The sequence below is a fragment of the Atta colombica genome, unplaced genomic scaffold (assembly GCF_001594045.1).
Source record: "Atta colombica isolate Treedump-2 unplaced genomic scaffold, Acol1.0 scaffold52, whole genome shotgun sequence".
Taxonomy (NCBI): Eukaryota; Metazoa; Arthropoda; class Insecta; order Hymenoptera; family Formicidae; genus Atta; species Atta colombica.
In genome coordinates, this window is record NW_017259542.1 from 1,046,772 (window position 1) to 1,065,489 (window position 18,718).

At 32.1% G+C, this 18,718-nt stretch overlaps 3 protein-coding genes across 4 annotated transcripts in view; 1 reads left to right on the top strand and 2 right to left on the bottom strand.

Annotated features, from left to right (window-relative positions):
- LOC108691785 (PWWP domain-containing protein 2A-like) overlaps nt 1–8,238 on the bottom strand; it is a 12,615-nt gene extending 4,377 nt beyond the window's left edge. The window contains exons 1-3 of the mRNA XM_018199691.1: nt 7,799–8,238; nt 1,496–1,817; nt 419–644 (exon numbers count right to left, since the gene is read on the bottom strand). Of these exons, the coding sequence (XP_018055180.1) occupies nt 419–644; nt 1,496–1,817; nt 7,799–7,959 (709 nt within the window). The 5' untranslated portion in view covers nt 7,960–8,238. The remainder of the gene's footprint in view (nt 1–418; nt 645–1,495; nt 1,818–7,798) is intronic.
- A 572-nt stretch (nt 8,239–8,810) lies between these two features.
- Nucleotides 8,811–14,116, top strand: LOC108691790 (sideroflexin-2). Of its 2 annotated transcripts, XM_018199697.1 has the most exons (10): nt 8,811–8,935; nt 11,408–11,486; nt 11,691–11,880; nt 12,256–12,426; nt 12,684–12,882; nt 13,137–13,262; nt 13,496–13,562; nt 13,670–13,769; nt 13,864–13,911; nt 14,002–14,116. In XM_018199697.1, exons 3-10 carry the CDS (start codon nt 11,723–11,725, stop codon nt 14,114–14,116), a joined length of 984 nt encoding a protein of 327 aa, XP_018055186.1. In that variant the 5' UTR covers nt 8,811–8,935; nt 11,408–11,486; nt 11,691–11,722. The 2 variants fall into 2 exon arrangements, with proteins under 2 accessions (XP_018055186.1, XP_018055187.1); XM_018199698.1 differs by lacking the exon at nt 11,408–11,486.
- Nucleotides 14,117–15,163: 1,047 nt separating this feature from the next.
- Nucleotides 15,164–17,048, bottom strand: LOC108691774 (sideroflexin-1-like). Its single transcript, XM_018199676.1, has 6 exons — nt 16,864–17,048; nt 16,426–16,596; nt 16,126–16,327; nt 15,540–15,838; nt 15,386–15,433; nt 15,164–15,275 (listed from the first exon to the last, which is right to left on the bottom strand). The coding sequence occupies exons 1-6, from the start codon at nt 17,046–17,048 to the stop codon at nt 15,164–15,166; spliced, it is 1,017 nt and encodes a 338-aa protein (XP_018055165.1).
- Between the last annotated feature and the right edge of the window lie 1,670 nt (nt 17,049–18,718).

The following is an 18,718-nucleotide window of genomic DNA, read 5'->3' on the forward strand; positions in this document are numbered from 1 at the left end:
TGTAGATACAAATATATAATATGACAAAAAAAAAACAATATTAAAACTTGTAGCAATAAATGTATGAAACATCATAAAAAATTTAATTCTTAAGATTTGGACTCTATTTCCATTTATATGACGAACTTTTAGTTCAATTGCTGCGTATAACATATTGATATAATATATGCTCTCTAATTATAAGATTCTACATACACAAAACAAGTAATTAACTGTTTGACGTCATTAGATTGTTAAAAAGAGTAAAGGCAAAAAAACTAAAAGAAAAAAGTAAACATCACAAAAGCAAATTGTTCATAAAAAAACATAAATTCAAAGATTACTATTTTTTCTCATACAGTTAATTCGCATAAAATCATAATATACGTAATCTATAATTTGTTTAAACGTGTTCTTAAATTTTCCAGTGAAAATGTACCAGATAATTGATCAGGGGGGCTTTGTATCACGTTGTTGATTTCATTGGGCTGCAATCTCGACAGTTTTGGGATCAACGATGCTCCTAGCTTTGAGTCGGTACTTGAACTCGTCTTCGTCGTTGTTTGGATCGTGCTTTCTGTCCGGCATTCCGATAGCAACGTTCGCTGAGTTTTCTGCGGTTGACCGCAACGTCGATCACTTCTTCTCGTGGACCCCGGAATCAGCTGGTAGAATCAGCAAAGAAAATAGTAACTTCTATGCGATGATTCAAGTCAAATATTTGTTAATTATAGCAGCAATTTCAATAAAGTTTCTAAAAGTTCAATGAGTTTAACGTTGTTGAAAAAAGGGTTCTTATTGAAGCTTAAAAACTCAAGAGGATTTTAATGTAATTCATGCTATCAGATTTTTGACATCAATGATTATAATTTAAGTTTCTTAAAGAAATAAATTTCAGTTTATGGCTTCCAAGTCTTCTGTTCTTAAATATTTTTAAATTTGTAGATTATTGACAACATAACACACAATACATATAAACTTTTCTCTTTATTAAATATTCTGTTTAAAAATTTTTTTAAAAACATAGATAACTCTCTAAAAAGAAACATTTTATTCCTTACAAAAATCCAATTTAATATTGCAAATTACTTATTTTAAGTATTTGAAACACTGAACGGTGCTTTTATATAGAAAAAAATAGATTTTATTAAAGTATCTAAAAATTTAGGTAATAGATACAGATCTGAAAATAATTTTATTGAATTATTTAAATAATCATGTAGGACACTTAATTAGGTTGCTAGAATATCGAAATTTTTTGTATTGGTCATTGTCCTTATTGTATTGAGTTTCCCACATAATTATTTTGATGATCCAACAAAATTATTTTAGATTTGTATCTAAATAAATAAAATAGATTTATATCTAAATAAATAAAATATTTAACAAAATTCTTTCCATTACTTAATATTCAAAATAAGTAATTAACTACTTATTAATATTAAATTTCTAAAAGAGATGTAAACATAATTCTGTAAAAATATATACGATCCTAAGTAAGCTACGTTCACAGTACCTGCTGCGATTGCTGTTGCGCGTCCTCGTGCTTCCTCTTCCTGCTGACGTCAACGTTCTCACTGTTCTCGTTGCAGATCGATCGGCACTTACTGCAGAGTACCTGGCGGGGCCTCAATCTCACTGTAGGCCTCGCGTTTTTGTATCTAGCGGGCGGATTGATGCTTCTGCGGAGGTCGACCTTGGCGACGACAGTGGCCGCCGACGACGACAGCACGTTCCTCTTTTCCTGGAAATAACTGAAGCGCGCCGCGATCGTCGCCAATTTATCGCCATCAGGATCTGGCACCGATTCCGGGGGTTGAACACCACAAGGAAGTCCCCTATGAACACAATGAAGCGTGTCTTATAATCGACGTTCTAGAAATTTAAATGATATCTAAGCTAATTATTCAAAGAGATAGTGATGCCTTATCAATATTTCCATCGTTTCAAAAAGAACGATTTTAGTTAAATATCTAAAAAATTTTCTACATACTAGAGAAAATAATTTGGTTTGGACTATTAAAATAATTATATAAAACGCTCAAACTCGCATTGCTAAAATGTTAAAATTTTTTGCAGCATTGTTATCAACGTTTAAACATTCTACGTAACTACTTTGATGATCTAACTAAATTACTTTCAGACCTATATCTAAATTTTTTAATGTTTTAGCAAAACCATTTTTTCCGTGTCGTGCTGCTATCTTGAGAATTTATCGAAACTGTCTAACTATATATTTCATTGGACTGACTTACTTTAAAGCGACAGATATTCATTTGTATCATCTTACATAAACATAAATCAATAACAAAAAATTAATGAAGTTTTCTTACGTTTCTTTATATGAGAAATGCTTAGGTACAATGCTAATTCTTTCGATTCTTAACTGATGTTCATGTTTATTTTTTTCGACTCGGAAAAAGTTTTTAATTGATGTATGAACATAGAAAATAACAAATGACTTGTTCTCGTTTCTTTCGATTTTATCAAATTTTCTAAATTTTCTCGCGATTTTAAGCAATTTCTTGATCAATTTTCCTACATTCGTCGACAAATGAGCTATCATTGCGCCAAAGCTTTCAATAGAAATGTAAAATGAGAATGGCAAAAGATTGGGCAACGCTTTCGGGTATGCTTCGTCGACTTCCCGTGCACCGACAACGCGGCCATGTCATGGTATTGATTCGAGAGAGGCACGTACAATGAGCGACAGCCTCTGACGGTATATCCATTAATATTTTCTAGGTCCCGATACGAGGCAAACCCTCGAAATTCCGAGTCAGCCCGCGCGTGGGGAAGAAAAATGGCCGGGAGGGAATAATATTGGGAATCAGCAGATTCGCTATGACGTGAAAATGATTATAATGGAACTGATAAATTTGAGGAGTCTATTCACAATCGTTGGTTATCCAATTTGTTACCAATTTACAGCACTCTGCAAAGATCCCGCGTAGCCAGAACTTTACTATTTGTAATCCTAAAATTATTTAAATCTTCCTCTCATCGAATTCTAAATTCGTAACGTGAGCTTATCTAATCTCTAAACTTAATTTACATTTTTAACCGAGCTGTAATCTAAATATAATAAACTTCTATTCAATAATTCACGTCAAATTCTATTTATCTTCAACCTGTCGCAATTAGATTCTAATTTGTTTTTTTCCTGATGTTTTCAATTGTGTTTTATCTTGTTTAAAAACTATAACAATTGGCTCATTTCTTAAGTTAATAAAGCAGACAGTTAACGTGGACTACGGCATAGTATACGTGGCTGTTTCTCTGCTTTGTGTCCACGCACACATCCGCAGTTTCGACCCGCAAATGGTGGCGTTCTCAGAGACGTCGACGATATTCCCTTTGTTCCTGACGAACACGAGACCACTATAATGGAGGTTCTCAACCTTGGATTATACGTAAACTGCACAGCTGGAACGTATTTTGATATACTTGATGTCGGATAGATCGATAAATACCGTTCCCCAGACTAATAAATTCATGTCCTTGGACTGTCATCTACTAATTCAGTCATCGATTTGCAGTCGACCTTTCCTAAATGTAGATTTAATGGAGCGCGTAGTCCAATAAAAATTCTGCTGAAATAAAGTCTATTTTAAATTAATGAAAAAAATATGTTAATATTTTATTTAAAAAAAAACTTAATCTTACAACAGATATAAATATCTATGGAGTTCTTCTTTTATCGTTCGAGCATGTTTCAAGAAATTTTTTGAGATGCTAATGTTGATATCGATAGTCTTTTTAGAAAGGGAAAAAGAATTAATCTTGAACGTAAATCTTTGTTGAGAAATTCGCTTTTTTATTCGATGAATGTGAATATTTCATCAATATCTTTGATAAATTCTTTAAAAATACCTCTATTACCAATTTAAAAAAACAAATTCAGAAGAGTATCGAATTATAATACATATAGCGGAAAAATATGGGAACCTCTACCGCACCATACCGTCGTGCACAACGTGACACAAGCCAGGCCTGGTTGGTCGGTGGCCCCGACTAGCTTTCAGGGCCGTAAACAGAAACTTTACTCTCTTGATTACTTTTCTTATCTTTTCTTATCTAGCCGAACTTGACAAAACTGTACATTTTCACATATATTACAATATAACTGAAGTGAAAAAAATCATTTATAAATAAAAAATATAATAAATACTAGCTAATTGCTATCTTATGTATTATCAATTGAACACCAAAATGGATCATATCATTTACCGCAATAAATGTATAAAAATTAACAAATGAAAAATAAATAAGCGACGTAATAAGAATAATCATTGGATACTTTGAAATTATTAATTTTTCGACGCAATTAAATTAGGACGTATCGGTGATCAGTCAAACTTTAAACGACCCCTTCAATTTTACTTACAGCCCTGCTAGATATGGTTGTGCAATTGCGACACGGGGCGGCCATTGGCCGCTCGGCTTGAACAAGAAAACTTAGGGTGCGGGGTAAGAAAACGGGCAACAGCTGTTCGGCCACAGCAATGAGCTCGGTTCTGAACTCACGGGGCAGCTAACCCCGGTTGCCCTCTGAGAAAAATGCGCTGAGAAAAACGACAACTGCTTGAATGTACAAAACTAGCAATTGCAAGAGCAAAATTGCTATTCGGATAAATAGGGTACGCTCAAACGAAAAGTCCGGGATGATTGACGTCGATCGGGATCAGCACGATTACAAAATCATCGAAATTATACTTCGATTCTCGAGATAAAATTCAACAAATTGGATAATTACGTAACGTCGAATGAAAATGAGTTTACCCGCCAAGTAATAGTTTTTCAACAAATCGGTTTAATATCCATTTTAATTATAACATTCAGTGAATTTAATTGATTCGATAAAATTTAAATTCATGTTGTAATAATATATAATCAAGTTCAATAAACCTTAACAGCATTATGATAAAACTTTAATAATGAAATTTATTAAGTTGATTAATTGCATTCGACAAACTTGGTAGTTATAATATTTAAGTAAATTCAATTTAAGTATATTTCCCACGCGTTATTGGCGTGACTATATATAGGAGCTCGCTTTTCATAAGTTCGCGGATTAACTCGTATGAGTGGAACAACAGTGGTCAAGTGGTATAATAGCTACTTAGTTGATTTCCCAATAATCGAAATGACTGCTCTATGCTCAGAGAAGTCAGCAACGACTATATTACAAAGGTGCGTTTACTATGCGAGATCATGAGTCACAGTAAATTCTTTTTAGCATATACTGGGTGAAGCAAAACTTTTGTTATGTTTATCCACCTATTTTTCGAAGTCAGCTTCTTATTTAATCGAAATTTATTGAAAATTCCACTGCTCGTTATTTATTAACATTATCGCATGAAAAGAATTTCAGTAATCAACTTCTTTTCAGTTATTGTCGAAAAGAATTCCATCACGATTTGAATCCGTTAGGAGAGAAAGCATGCGACTCGTGGGATATTGAGTAATTATACGCATATATATAAGTGCAGAAAAAACATGTAGTAGAGGATGTCTCATTTATATGACGACTTAGCGACAGTCGAGTCATGTGAAATTTGAGGAAATTCACGACTTCCACGCCCATTGCGGCTGGCGCCAGGAGGAGACATCCACGCGCGCATACGTTTCCTATTACCTTCGTTATATTACGTTTCTATTACGTTTACCTTAAAGTACAGATCAATTATCAAAATTATCGGAGCTTTCGGGACCTATTTACGTCTCGGAGGAAATGAGATATTTCGTGCCAAGTTCGCACGTAAGTTCGTTCACTATCGTGGAAGCCGACGGGCATCGCGCGCCGTCGGATGGCACTTCCACAACTTCTTCCCAGCAACTTAATCCTGTGGATCGTAATAATTAAAATATCTTGAATCTTAATATTATTCCTCTAATACTTTATATTTGAATTTTAAAATTCTCAAATCTTCCGATCTGCATTTCAGCTTCGACGTTTAAAAAAATTAAAAGTGAAAGAGCCATAATGAGGTATTAATTCCAAAAACAAACTAAGAATTAGGGGAAAGCCTCTTTTTTAAAAAAAAACCTAAAGTTTTAAAGATAATTAATATATCTTTTGCACCAGTCCGATTATTTCTAAATAATAAATCGACGTTTCGTTAAAATAAAATTTTTTGAAAAGTTGGTGTTACTCCACTTTTTTAGAAACATACTTATGCTGCAAAAAAGTAAATTTTCCTCTCAATTTACGATTTGAAACGTTTCATAGTTAGACTTGAAAGAAAAATCCTTACATTTCAAGAATGCAAAAAAGTTGATGATATTTTTGTATAACCGCCCAATTTTAGATCGATTATGTAACAAGACTCCTTGGAATCCTGACGCTGCCCACATTGGAAACATTGCGTCTGTTCCAGAATATCTGAATATAAACTTTTATGAAATTGAAAATATCACATCCTTGTATCCCAATGATTACGTCAAAAACTGAAAGTTATATCTGATAACCGGATTTTTTGTAGCAATGGAACATCAATCATCTGTATCAATTATTATTACATCGATAAATCATTTTGCTTTTTATCCTAATTCTTATTTTCTTACACTTTAATCTTAGTTTGTGTGACAATTCTAGAATACCAGAATACTCAAATTTGAAAATGAAAGTCATTGTAAAGAATTTTTGCAGCTGTACAATTTATGAGGTTTAGATATCTTTAAACGTTTGGATATTCGAAAAATCTGAGAGTTTCAAATCTTTCGTGTCGTTTGTTCCATTAGAATCTTCATTATAACAAAATAAAAAAAATCAAACCCGCGAAAGAATATCGTTAGTGTTTGTTTCTTGAACAATGAATTTTTCTCAAAATTATTATAATATTATAATTTGAAAAAATGATGTGAATCTACTAGTATACAAGAATTTATATTATCAAATTTTTAAAACTCTTCTAAAATATCGAGACGCTTATGCAATATTGAAAGAAATAATCACAGAGTGGCACAAAAGAGTCTAGTCATTAATATCCGGTTTAAGAAACAATTGACACTTTGTTCCAAAGTACGAACTTGCGGCGATGGAAAGATTTTGAAAGTCAAAATTTTCCGATGATTCGTTTTTGAATTCATGATTCCAATCTTATTGTATTTTTTTTTATGCATCACATATCTTAACAAACTGTAAGTGGACTTAGTCATCAACTTTTCTGTTGAACATTCCATTATATATTCGTCATTCTGTTCACAGATAGCAACTAAAATACCTCTTAATTACTATTTAACCAATTTCAAATCTACCAATCTCTAAAGTACCTATACAGTTATTATAGAACTGATTCATTTTCGAAGACATACGTTTTCAGGTTTCAGAAAGGCAAGACGAAAAACTTCTAAAGAGCAATGATTGAGCAAATTTAATTGTCAACACTTATTGTTAGTGTGATAAAATAGAAGCATAAACATCATGATCATTTTCTTGCAAAACCTTCAAAGGACCAAATGGATGAATCACCTAATCCCAAGCTGTTTTGGATGCTAGCCATTGGAAATCTTTGGTTTAACTAGTGGAACCCATAAATAGGATTTTTTTCCAGATTTTTTTCTTTAAAAGCCGAAGGGTGGTCAGGGGTTGAACACTGTTTCGATGAGAGAACAAAAGGCTCTCAGTAAGCGGAATAAAATAGAAAAAAAAGAATAGGTCACAACACGAGGTCTTTCCTTCATATCGCTCTTTCTCACTCTTTCTCTCTTTCCTTCTCTCTCTCTCGCTCTTTCTTTCTGTCTCTCGCTCTTTTTATCTCTTTCTCTCTCTCTCTCTCTCTCTCTCACTCTCTTTCTTTCTCTCCCTTATTCTTACCTTTTAGTGGCGTCGAGCAGCGCACCTTGGAAGCACTTGGCGCCATGGACGAAAGATACCACGAGGATGTCGGGCAGCGCGGATTCGACGGTCACGAGGATCTTGTCGCCCGTGGCGAGCGCGAGGTGCGCGGACGGGGTCTCCGCCGCCGCGGCCGCCATCTTGCCTCGAGTTTAAAGTTATTGCGAGCGAGCGTGCAAGTAAGCTGGTGGTATGTGGTGTGGTGTGGGCTTTGCGCTTTCCGCTTCGCTCCGCTACGACCGAGCCGACCGGAGAGGAGCGAGCGGCTCGTCTCGTATCGTTGTCGTCGCCGTCGTCGTCTCGTGCACCGCGCCGCTCCGCGCCGCGACGCACCGCCCCTTGTTTCTTTCTCTCTCTTTCTTTTTCTTTCTTACTCGCTCGCTCGCTCGCAGTCTGTCTGAACCGGATGACGTGAGGAACGACGGCTGCAGCTGTGTGCGAAGACCGCGTGAAGCGTGGTGAAGCGGGCGGTAAAGCTTCACGGCCAGGGGGCAGGTGGGGGTAAAAGTTGGTTGCCAGGTAGAGGGGACGTTTAACCTGGCAGCCCACACAGCTGGCTGTGGCTGCGCCGCGCCGCCGCCCCTGGTGCGCTTGCGCTTGCTGGGGCGACCTACCAGGTCCGTATCTTTCATCAAAGGGCCCTACGGAACATTCATTTTTTGCAGTTTCTAGCTGATGAACAATGCTGCCAACCGATGTCAAATTTTCAGAGAAATAAATTTGTGCAAATTAATACGAAAATACGAGCGTAAATTCCATATCTGTGGTTGTACTTTCCCATTCATAAATCTCTGATTTTCTAGTCTTCGATTATTTATATAATTAAAATGACAGGCAATGATGTGGGATTAGATTGTATTGAAATTGTTACAATGTTGTAAGCGCTACGAACGCAACCTGGTACAACTTTTCCATGAAGGGCGCGTTCGTTGGTATCAGTAGCGTAATAAGAAGTCTTGTCGTGCGATTATTGCATGCGGTATAGCTCCTTTTGGATTCGGCGTTTGCTGGCGTTCGCCGCAAACTCTTCTCGGTTCGGCACTTGCCGGCATTGAGATAGAGCGGCCGAGAACGGCCGAGCACAGTTCCAGAAGTAACGTGTGTTTTTACGACAGGGTGAGTGACTAGGATTTATGCTTTGATAAAATGTTGCATAAGTTATTATTCAAGGTGACGCGAGTGCAGCGAGGGCAAATTCTTACCGGTCCAATTTGCGATCCTAATAGCGGCGTAAATCTCTTTCTCCATGCCTATGTTATTGACATTTAATGTAAAAAACAACCGGTTGATGAATTGTGATTACTGGTGCATCCTATCGAAAAACTGGGTCGTCACTTCGACCGCAACTTTTCTGAAAGCGCAGAGTCGATATATATTGTGACAAGTGCTGGAAGAGATAAATAAAGCGACACATGAGAGAAATAATGATAATGTGAGAAGTGCATATGTTGATGCTTGTTAAGCTATGTTCACACGTTCTCATCGACAAGTAATTTAAGTAGTTAATTTACATTGAATAGATAATGAAACGATAAAAAATCCGGTTACAATTCGTATTGACATTTCAATAAAAAAAAGGATAATGAAGAAAAATGAGAGAGAAGGGAGAAAGAGAGAGAGAGAGAGAGAGAGAGAGAGAGAGAGAGAGAGAGAGAGAGAGAGAGAGAGAGAGAAATGATTAGGAAAAAATCTATAAAAACGTGTAAATTAAAACTTTTTAACAAGCTTCACCAGAAATGGACTTAAAAATGCAGTCGATTTTCAATTGCGAATTTTAATAAATAAAATTAAATCTATAAAAAAATAAGTAAAATAATTTCTGTGAAATAATAAAAATTCTTTGTTAAAACTTGTGCATTCGTTAAAGATAAATATATATATATAAATTTTTTCAGATTTTAAAAAATTTTTGTATAAAAATTTGTATTAAAGATCGAATATGGTATACTCGTGGATAAAGATTGCGGACGAAGAGTGAACATTTCACATTGCCGACGAAGGATTATAATTGTAATAAAAAAATTAATAATTTATCAATTGAACCAAATTAATTTGTTCAATTTTTTTTGTTTAAATTAAATTGATTAACGACAATAGAAATAATAAAAGCAAGCTTTTATTTAAGAGAATGTTGAAGCCTCCTATATTACCGATAAAACTAATGTTTCTGACATTTTTGTTTCTGTCAAATTTCTTTGTAGTAGTTTCACAAAATAAAAATTCCTTTTCCACAATTAAAATGTATATATTAATATACTTGTCGCTGGTATATTTCGTGTTCAAAGCTGGAAAAAAAAATATAGATTTTTAAATCTATTTTTATCTCAGTATGGTGACTAACGCTAAAGGTAAAATGGATAAATTAAGAAATCTGTAATTTTTTTATTTCTTCCAGCTTTGAACACAAAAAACATCAGCAAATACATTAGCATATACATTTTAATTGTGGAAAAGAAATTTTTATTCTATGAAATTACGAAGAAATTCAACAAGAACAAAAATGTCAAAAACGCTAGTTTTATCGATAATACAGGAGACTCCAGAATCCCCTTAATTAATTGTTACAATTTTTTCTAGTACGCTATATTTTACTCGATAATTTTATTAATAAAAAATGTATTCTAGGGCTCTTTGAATGTGTGATACGTATTGCACAATTACGGTTTGCATTCAAATGATTAGCGGTGACATGTGAATGGTACAACACTGATAATACGCAATGACGCTTATTTATCAATTCCATCATGATGTTGCAAATGATTCAACATCATTCGAACTTTCGCGAAATGTTCCTTTATATTATTTCTTGCATAATATATTTGCTTATTACGGACACATAAATATTCGCGTAAACATAAGCTTCCATAGTTTTAGACTTGCATTTGTAATGTGAATTGAAAAGAGTTATTAGAAAAATATTAAATTTAATTTTCCTCTAGCTATAAAAGAAAAGCGCCAAATTTTGATATAATATGCTAAAATAAAAAAGATGCTCTATTATAAAAAATTATCTTTAAAAATTTAAAAATTTATAAATTTTGTAATACATAGAAATATAAATTCGAAAAAATATGAGTGACGTATTTTTTTAAACCCAAAGCAAAACTAAATATGTTTAAATAGTATATTTAATTTTAGACAAGAGTTGACGAAGAAGAATATAAAAGAAAATAAAACAGGAAATCTTATTTTAAATTGACTTTTTAAAATTATATTGAATAGTAAAAGATTTTAATTTAAAAAATTGTTTTAATTTTTAATTTACATTATTTAATGATACAATTCTTTTTTCACTGAATTTTTAAAAATAATTTGCTTTACGTACAATATATATAATAATAATAATAAATACTAATCTTTTGTTCTATAACTCATAATAGATGGCACTGTGTTTGTTATCTATTATGCTTATTTTACTCGTGAAAAAATATTACGTAATATTTCGATAACAAGAAATTGCTTTGCGAAAATTGCTTTGTATAAATTAAAAATGCTTGACCACAGCGCACTATTTTCACGCACATAGCTCGCGTTCTGAAACTATAAATATATTCTCATTTTGTCGGATCTCTTGTAACATTATGAAAGGAAGCACAGTTGATCGTATGCGAAACATACGATCGCGCAGAACATCCATCGTCCAGTGAGCATTTGTATAACACTTGCAGTACGTATATCTTATCTTAAAATATTACCTTTGGGACTCTCTGTATATTCTTTATCGCGTGTATAAATCAAAGTTTTTCAATTTATAAATAATAGTATGAAAATATATTAAAAAGAAAGATATTAATTGTAATATGTTTTAATTTATAAAATCAATTTTCTAAATTTATAATTCATTATTTTACGAATATATAATCTTGATTAGAGATCTGTGCTGGAAACATCTCTTAATTGGACATGATGATGAATGAAAGATTGGACTTAGACAAACCGCTATGGAATCAAAACACCTTCGTGGGAAGATGGAAATACTTCGCGTGGATGACCGACTTCCGCACCTGCGTCAAACCAGAATCAGAGCTGATAGCTGCTAAAAAGTTGTGTGAACAATATAGGTAATAGGAAATACTTATACGTCACGAAATTTTTTTTTATTTTAGTCGATTCGACGCGCACTGTTAGAAAATTTTTAGCACTTTTGATAATATTAGGTGTAGTAAAAAGAAATCTATTTTTTTTGCATGAAATTGAATGGAAAAATAATGGATTTGTTTTTACTATACCTAATACATTAAATATTTCTGTGATATACTTATTTCTACTAATTCTTAAATTATCCAAAATTTTCAAGATAAGTCCAACGTAATTTTTTCATTGAATTAAAATTTATTATTGAGAATGAAAATGAGACTATACTTATGAGTTGCTGCATTTGACGCATTGTATTCTCAATTAGTTGTTTGATAAGCTTCGCACTTTGTACCTTATAGAATTGGCAAAGAGCCAGTCAATACTACCACAGAGCAAATTATCTATGCGAAGAAACTGTACGAGTCTGCCTTTCATCCGGATACTGGCGATCTGCAGAATGTCTTTGGTAGAATGTCCTTCCAGGTACCAGGCGGAATGGCCATCACCGGCGCTATGCTTCAGTTCTACAGGTATTTTACAGTAATTTCGATCGATGATCATTGAAAATTCTTTCATTTAATCATATTGATATTTTGAAAAAACCAAAACAGTTTTTAACAGTCAAGAAAAATAAGTATTCACTTTATCTATTTAATTTTAATTTTATAACTTATTAATTTTAATAACACATGAGATTGTTGTTAATTGAATTCCCGTGATTTTATTTAAAAAATTTATCACAGTCTAAATTAAGTTATTCTTTTCTGACTATGTTAATTCGATCTAGGACAACTCAAGCAGTAGTTTTTTGGCAATGGGTCAACCAGTCCTTTAACGCGCTCGTCAATTACACCAATAGGAATGCTAACAGTCCTGTAACGACTAATCAGCTAGGTGTAGCTTATGTTAGTGCGACCGTTGCAGCGATGATAACTGCGATAGGATGTAAATCATATTGGGAGAAGCACGCTAGTCCTCTAATGACTGTAAGTTTTGTGAGAGCAATTTGAAAATTACATAGAATATCCCAGACTATTTTACACCAATGACTAATGATTCTTTCTTTTTAAGTAGTTGATTAATCTGTAAAATCATTGAAATTTCAAGTAATTGATTAACCTGTAAAATCAACCTTTTTGAAACTTTGATTTTTAGATTATTTTGTATATAATTTAAAACAAAACGTGTTTGAGATTGCTAAAGCCTAGATTGCTGAATACAAGAAAAAAACATATTTTAGAGGTACGTTCCGTTCGCCGCAGTGGCAGCCGCTAATTGCGCTAATATCCCTCTAATGAGACAGAACGAAATTGTAAACGGCGTGGATCTCATTGACGAGAACGGCAGAAAACTTACAAAATCGAAGGTATACATTACTTGTCGCTGGTTATTAAATTTTGTATGTAAAATTTACTCAATTTTACACAAAAAACATATGCAAATTTATTTATGCATGCATATAATTAATATTATATGCATGCATATAATTAATTTCGTCAAACATAAGTTTGCAAGATAAGATAATATTAAATTTCGAAATTCCAAATCTCATTAAATTTAACATATTGAAAATTTTTAAATGTTATTAAACGATTTTAGCTCGCAGCTGTGAAAGGCATCAGTCAAGTTGTCATTTCGAGAATCGTCATGTGCGCACCCGGCATGCGTATGTATCAATCAAACATCTCAATTTAAATTACTTATTAAAATTTTATATAAATTTATTCGTTATATAATAATAAACTTAAGTAATTAAAACGATAATTTCCGCAGTTATCTTACCGCCCATAATGGAAAAATTGGAAAAATACGCGTGGATGCAGAGAATTAAACCACTGCATGCACCAATACAAATTATGATGTGCGGAATTTCGTGAGTACCACATTCTTTTTTTATCTTATTTTTGCTTATCATTTATCATTGTCATTAAATAATTACTATGTGAAATTTGTGTTAAACATCTTAGATTGACGTTTATGGTGCCGACAGCGTGTGCGCTATTTCCACAAAATTGGTAAACAATTTGTTTGATACTTTATACATTCGAAAATTCTTTTTTCAATATTTTATTTTTAACATTTTATTTTATCCCGCGTCCATTAAGCTCCATTAAGGCAACTACTTTACAACGCTGGGAGCCGGAAAACTATGAGCTACTAATGAAGAATTGTGAAGGTAGTAAACTACCGACGTATTTATATTTCAACAAGGGATTATAATGTTATGAAAAATTCTAATTTTATGAAACTGATATAAAATAAGTATTATTCCATCCTTTATAAATATTGTTTTAAATGGCACAATGACGAGGTAAACTCTTCTGCTAGATCAGAAATGAATCCGAAACTGTAATATAACTCATTTAATTATAGTCAATTATTATAGCAGAAATATTTTATATTTACTATTGAATTTATTATTTATACATTTACGCACAGTTCTTTCTTATGATTTTAAAGTATTAAATTTTGATCGTCGCACCGATATTAATAATTTAAATTAATATTTAGTCAACTTTAAATTAGGATTTAGTCACAAAACGTAATATATCCACGAGGTGATAAAATAAAATTCCATCAACGCATTGAAGTATTATAATAAGAGAGAAGTTGATAGCTCGCGCGATGTAATAGAAACAATAGTAAAAATGTAATAGTAAAAGCTATGGTACACAAAAAAAATTTAAGCAGCAAAATGTAAGCAGTAAACAATATTTTAAATTTACTACTGCCTTATATTTTTTACTGTGATTAGCCGATTTGCTTTTTTTATGTGCCATGGCCTTTAAGAATGAAATATCGACAATATAAATTGGTGCTTTATCGATGTCTATAATCACAAATTGTAGCAATAATTTTATTTCAATAAGCGCTTAATTGTTCCTCTCAGGCGTCTTAATGTTACTTATAAGTTTCGTACATTTTAAATGTAACGTTACTTATGCACTAAAATATTACTTAATGTTATTAATGTTATTAAATTTCGAGAAGCCTGTCGAAAGTAAAAATGCTGCCATATATAGTGATATGATAAAAAAACTTTACTACTGTTATTGAAAAACATAGTAATATGATGACAATGTTGTGTCAATAAATGTTATTCAATAATTGAATAGCTATTATTTTGTCTCTATAGCTTTAATCATTTTTTAATTTGATTTTTCGATAATACAAAAACTTTATAGATCCCATGGAAAATCTAATAACATATATATGTATATTTATTTTATAAAATAGAATATAAATTTTTATATTTATTTATATGGACTACAATCCTTTATTATAATAAACTTTATCCGGATGTTTGCGCTGACCCATTTTCTCTCGAAATATTTTATACTCCTCCGGGTATATTTTTAATAGTTCTGGCTTCATCGAACTTAATAGAAAAAGCTTGTTAATATACTACACTTAATATACTATATTTCTGACTTAAAAAAAATTAATTTTTTGATGTTCAAAGATATTCAGAATTAATTTAAATCTTACTTTTTCTGCGGAAAAATGGCGAGTGCCGAAGGGATCATGACTAACAAACTGAAGAAAAGAGAAAATATTTATTAAAATACTTTCGCGTCGAAGATAATTAATCAATATTTTATTATATTGTGCGGATTTGCGCAATATCATCTCTGAAAATTACCAGAGTATGCATAAACCTATTTCTACGGGAACAGTGATCCATGGACGAAGTTTGTAGAACCTATACGATTGCATTCGTTGCGTAATGACTGGAACCATCAGCATTCCGGGCGCGGCCATTATTATCCTTGTGAGGATGCATTCAGAAATACCCTTGACGGCGGCTACTTGTGTCTTCATGATGTATACTTCTTCACCGTTCTTGGCGAATATTGGAATACCCCGCGTGATCTCTCGTTGCCTCATGATGGGGAGATTTATCATATTGCCGACAGCAACCGCACAAAACGGAACGAATCTCTATGAGAAAGATTGACTTTTTTCATTTTTGGAATATAATTATATTTTTGATATTTAAAATAAAAACATTCAAATTCTTAACAATTGTATGGAATATTCGATGTTCTTGAGGTCACGAATTATATTAGATTTTTGACATTACAAAGTTTTATCAGTAGTAGTTATTTTGAATCTAGGACGATTAAAATAATTTATCAATAACGTCTTTTGAATGTATTTATCTATATTTAAATGAAATAAGAATCGGGAAAAGATGGAACAAAAAATCAAATTTAAAATGAATTAACTGCAAAGAGAGTTCCTCTGCCGGCAAATAGTTTCCTAAATCCCAAAGCAGCCGCGCAACTTGCTGCAGTGGCGAGTATAAACGCTTGCTGGATAATGTCGGTATCCTGAGGATCATCACTCATCGCGTTTCGATTGGTATAATTGACAAACGCGTTGAAACCCTGATTAACTAGCTGGCATGTTATCACACTGAAGGCGGATCTAATCGAAATATAGTGGATGATAAAAATAGAAAATCAAATAAGAATTGATCGGGAATTTGTGAATGTGGGATGCATTATTATTTGTATAAAGTTAACTTGTAGAAGGTCAACATAGCGGTGGTGAGGGCGACAGAAGCAGGCAGCTGGAAGGACATTCTTCCTATCACATGCATGAACTCGCCATTATCGGGATGAAAGGCGCTGTCCCTGAGCTTCTTTGCATAGATTATGTCTTTTCTCTGTAGGCCCTCTGGCTCTTTTCTGGCCCTGAATAATAGAATAAAATAATATTATGCGTTTGATTACCTCAGGCATTAATAAATAAGAGTAAATATTAATTTTTTAAAAATTGATTGATAACTGTTTATAATTATTTATATGTAATTATTTATATGTTAATAATTTTTTACATTCGGAGTTTTTTAATAATCTTTTTTACAATAAATGATTTTCTCAAAATTGAAAATTTTACTAATTAAGTTGATAAAGAATCTAATTCAGAAAAAGAAGGAGAGAAAAGCTATATAAACTTACTTATAGTCTTCGCAGAGTTTTTTTGCTTCCCACAATTTGTTCTTTGGTACGAGTATCGTGCGGCAATCGGTGATGAAGTTGTAATGCATCCATCTTCCGAGGTACGTGTCCTGGTTCCAAAGTGGTTTATCGACATCAATCCTACTTTCATCGGCTTTATCTCCAAAATCACCCTTCCTTTTCATTGCCAGCCCAACTAGTATCTCTCTTGTTATTTGACAGCTTGAATTTATGATTAAAAATGCTGGTATAAGCAAAAATATACATACGAAAATGATTACAATAAATGCGAAAAAAGTTTCGCTAAATCAATTTTTTAGATGGATACACTGACAGTTTTAATTAAGGATAAAAAGTGTGTAATAAATATTGATATAATTTCCGACATTCTTTGTCTCATAACATTTATTTTATAAATGGCACTTTGTCACAATAGTATTTGACAGTACATCATGAACTTGTAATCAAATCTCTTGACATAAATAGATAAAGTATATATTATACGTTATCTACATTGCATGTCGATATTGCGTGTGATAGAAAGAAAAAGAGACAGACTGCTGGTTTTATTTTTTTGCTATTCGTTACTTTGATAATCATTTTTACACGTTTTCAAGATATACAGTAATACAGGGTATATAAAAAGTACTCCTGAATATCTTGAAAAATATGTTTCATAAAAAAATTTCAAACAAAAGAATGGAATTACGCATTTTATTATACATATAATACATATAAGCACTACTTTTGTTATAAAACTTTTTTTTGTTATAAAACTATCAGTAAAGTACTCATCAATTTTTAAGAAACATTGATAAAATAGTTTTACTTAAGATGATAGAATAGTTTTACTTAAGAAAAACAGTGTAAATCCCAGTGTAAATCTCATAATACCAAACTCATATAGCTCTGCTATATTTGAATAATCAACTCATACATAGCATCGAAAGTTTTCAGAAATATTACAGAAATATTTCAACTGAAAAGTAAAATATTTCATAAAAATTGCAAAATATGTTGCAACATTTCTAAGACAGCTCTGAAATAACAAAATATCTTGCACATGAAACCTTGTTGAAAGGTTGTCATAGAAGGAATCTGCAATCTTTTTGAAATATTACCAAAGAGATTTCAGCTATTTCTAATACTATAAAAATGATATTTAAATATATATTTGATTGATATTTAAATAGTATTTAAATTTATTATATTGACATAATCATATCAATTTTAATATTGTTTAATCTTTAAATGTCACATAGGGTTAATTCGACCCCAGCGTGAAAAAGTGTATAGTATTCCTAGAGTTTTCAATATTTTGCTTTGAAAATTTGTTTGGATACACTTCAAAGAGAGCTTTCAAAAAAAGATGTAATTGCAGTTGTGGTGAAATTTTACTGTAAATATACTAAAAAAAAGTTAGTTAAAATTTAAGAAGTATACTCTTTTTAAACAAATAAATCATATATTTTTTCTAATTTTTTGTTAAAAATTTAGGATTGTACTGAAATAGTATTTGTTTAAATAAAACTAAGTTCGATACTGGATATTCTAAAAAAGGTATTTATTTTGCAAAATGAATGAGGAAATTTTAGAGAAAGAAAAAATACAATTAACAATTTATTTGACCTAATATATTTGGTAAAAAAGTATTTTTGGACACATAATTAAGAAGCATGTAAAAATATTAAATATATTAAATATACAAAAAGTACAAAAACTTATAAACATTGATTTTATTCTAACCTAGAACATTCGACGCAAAAATAAATAAGGTGCTTATCGCACCGGCCTGTGGCACGAAAACAAATTATTAGGGATGTTCGATATCTGATATTATCCGACATTTTTTTAC

What these genes read in the sequence shown, in the direction of transcription:
- LOC108691774 (XM_018199676.1), bottom strand. Translation starts at nt 17,048, where the DNA reads ATGAAAAGGAAGGGTGATTTTGGAGATAAAGCCGATGAAAGTAGGATT. An exon ending in AAACTCTGCGAAGACTATAA is followed by an intron (nt 16,597 to 16,863) that starts GTAAGTTTATAT and finishes TCTATTATTCAG; the next exon opens with GGCCAGAAAAGAGCCAGAGG. An exon ending in GCCATTTTTCCGCAGAAAAA is followed by an intron (nt 15,276 to 15,385) that starts GTAAGATTTAAA and finishes TTTTCTATTAAG; the next exon opens with TTCGATGAAGCCAGAACTAT.
- LOC108691790 (XM_018199697.1), top strand. Translation starts at nt 11,723, where the DNA reads ATGATGATGAATGAAAGATTGGACTTAGACAAACCGCTATGGAATCAA. An exon ending in GCTATGCTTCAGTTCTACAG is followed by an intron (nt 12,427 to 12,683) that starts GTATTTTACAGT and finishes AATTCGATCTAG; the next exon opens with GACAACTCAAGCAGTAGTTT. An exon ending in GAAAACTTACAAAATCGAAG is followed by an intron (nt 13,263 to 13,495) that starts GTATACATTACT and finishes AAACGATTTTAG; the next exon opens with CTCGCAGCTGTGAAAGGCAT.